Source organism: Erythrolamprus reginae, chromosome Z (assembly GCF_031021105.1).
Source record: "Erythrolamprus reginae isolate rEryReg1 chromosome Z, rEryReg1.hap1, whole genome shotgun sequence".
NCBI classification, from domain to species: domain Eukaryota; kingdom Metazoa; phylum Chordata; class Lepidosauria; order Squamata; family Dipsadidae; genus Erythrolamprus; species Erythrolamprus reginae.
Genome location: NC_091963.1, coordinates 122,932,821 through 122,935,391, shown reverse-complemented (window position 1 = coordinate 122,935,391; position 2,571 = coordinate 122,932,821). Strand labels below are relative to the sequence as shown.

Here is a 2,571-nt window from a genome sequence, read left to right as displayed (position 1 = left end):
TTAGAAACTGTCTTTCTAAATTGATTTAATGTATTTCCTCTGTGAGTTTTCTTATTGATTTACTGTATTACTTTACTGTATTACTTAGTCTATGATAGGTATTTTATAAATGTCTATGAGATTATATTATGCATTATCACCTTTTATGAGCCTATTATATATATTTTATAGGTCCCTATGAGATTACATTACACCACATTCAATGAGCCAGGTTTTAAATCTGTATTTGCAGTGTATCCAAGCTATTTCATTGAAAGAGGTATGCAGGGGTGGGCTGCTGCCTGGACGGGGAAAGGGGGGATGCAGTGGGGTAGCGAAATGGAGCTCCAACCAAGAGCACCTAATTTGCACTGAAAGATGTTGAAAGAAAATGCAGGGCATCCTGCATAATACATGCCCACAGTGTGGTAGTGTGATTTGGAATATAATGATTAGCAATCATCTTGTTGTTTGCACTCCTAACACCAATTCCACCAGTGTCCATGGTGATATTGCAATCCATTATTTCTCACAGTTTGGACAGCTGGAGTCCCTACTCTCTCAATTCTGTTAACATTATTCTGAGATATTTTTGTGTTATACAATAATGGGTACAGGAGCATTTGGAGATAGTTATAAATTTATTAATGGCTAATTATCTTAATAAGCACACAGAATTTTGATCTGTAGGACTCCTAAGGAAAAACAGATAATAATCATTCAGAAGGTTTTCTTAAATTGCAGATAATGTCTCTGGATATGCATAAAAGAAATAATGTTAGTGTTAAGTGTCTTTTTATTTTTAAGCATGATTATTATTGTTGAAAACCTTGTCTCATTTTGTGGCCAAGCTCTCCTTGAGGGAATAGAGTTTTTTAATTGATGGGAGACAGCTTTTTCAAATTGAGCTATGACTTCCTTCTGTTTATTGGGGAGAGTTACATTGCTTTTCTTCTAGAAGCACAAAGCATCATACATTGGAATTCTCCAATTTTCCAACACTATTAAGATCCTGTAGGAGTGCAGAAACATTATGATGGGTCCAATTATTCAGAGTAAATTGTCATTCAGGAAAACAGACCTAAAAGAACATTGTTCTACCCCAGCTAACTGTTTTGATCACTATATGAAGTAACACAATTTAAAAAAGGAAAGAAGGAAAAATGTGAAATTGGTGGTTGGTCCATTAGTACAGACAGCTAAAAATGGGAAACTGTGCACTCTGGTATCCCTATCCTACATCCCTGTTTTCCATACTCCGATCTTCAGTTCCTTTCATCCATAATTTACATTTCTTGATGATTTTCATGGTCATAAATCAAAATGTCCAAATTTATATCTGACTGAATTTCTCTCCTTTCTTTCTTTGCAGTTAAGTCAGCGTTGCCATAAATGAAACATGGAGAATCAAACCACAGTGCCTTATTTTCTGCTCCTGGAATTCTCAAAAAATCGGCATCTACAGCTTTTGCATTTCTTTTTCTTCTTTATGTTATACCTGGTTACTGTAACAGCAAATCTTCTAATCATCTCTGCAGTTGCTTTAGATCATCGACTTCACAGCCCCATGTATGTCTTTCTCATGAATTTGGCTCTACAGGACGTGGGCATTGTTTCCGTCATTGTCCCCAAATCAATTATAAATTCTCTCATGGACACCAGGCATATCTCTTACTTTGGTTGTGTTGCTCAATACTTTCTCTTTCTCTCTTTTGAATACTCTGATTTTTCCCTCCTGACAGTCATGGCATATGATCGGTATGTTGCCATTTGCCACCCATTGCATTATGAGATGGTAATGAATTGGAAAACCTGTACTGAAATAATAATTCTAATGTGGGTTACAGGTCTCCTCTATGGAATGTTGCATACCACTGCTACTTTTTCCATCTCTTATTGTTCTAATGTGGTCAACCAATTCTTCTGTGAAATGCCACATTTACTGAAATTATCCTGCTCTGGCATAAATCTATTTGAGGTTGGAATTCTTGTAGCCAGTCTCATTGTTGCATTAGGTTGTTTTACGTTTATAGTTGCAACTTATGCAGTGATATTCAAGGCTGTGTTAAGAATTCCTTCTGAAAAAGGAAGGCAAAAAGCCTTATCCACTTGTATTCCCCATCTTACAGTAGTGTCTATGTTATTATTCAGTGGATGCATTGCCTATCTGAGACCTTCCTCTAACACTGCATCTTACTTAGATATTGTATTGACTATTTTGTATGCCCTCCTTCCACCTCTGTTCAATCCAATTATCTATAGCATGAGAAATAAGAATATCAAATGTGTCCTTTCTCAACTGTGGTTTTGATAAATTATTTTAATGTTATTTGTATTTATATTATTATTATTATTTATTAGATTTGTATGCCACCCCTCTCGAAGACTATATATGTTTTCATTCTTTTCATTCTCTTAATAAAGTAATAAAGGTAGAAATGGATAGTTGGGATGGAGGCAAATCCATCTTCTCAAACTAGATAAACATAGAACCCAAGATGTTATTTGCAAAATTCCTGCATTTTTAATTACTGTCATTTAAGTTTCCACTGCTAAATATGCATCTTTCGCAATTCCATGGGTGTTGTGGTT

At 35.3% G+C, this 2,571-nt stretch overlaps 1 protein-coding gene across 1 annotated transcript; it reads left to right on the top strand.

Annotated features, from left to right (window-relative positions):
• Nucleotides 1-1,378: 1,378 nt before the first annotated feature.
• LOC139175958 (olfactory receptor 14A16-like) lies at nucleotides 1,379-2,290 on the top strand. Its single transcript, XM_070767377.1, has one exon. The coding sequence runs from the start codon at nucleotides 1,379-1,381 to the stop codon at nucleotides 2,288-2,290; it is 912 nt and encodes a 303-aa protein (XP_070623478.1).
• The last annotated feature ends 281 nt before the right edge of the window (nucleotides 2,291-2,571 follow it).

Excerpts from the sequence above, each read along its gene's own strand:
- LOC139175958 (XM_070767377.1), top strand. The coding sequence starts at position 1,379 with ATGGAGAATCAAACCACAGTGCCTTATTTTCTGCTCCTGGAATTCTCA.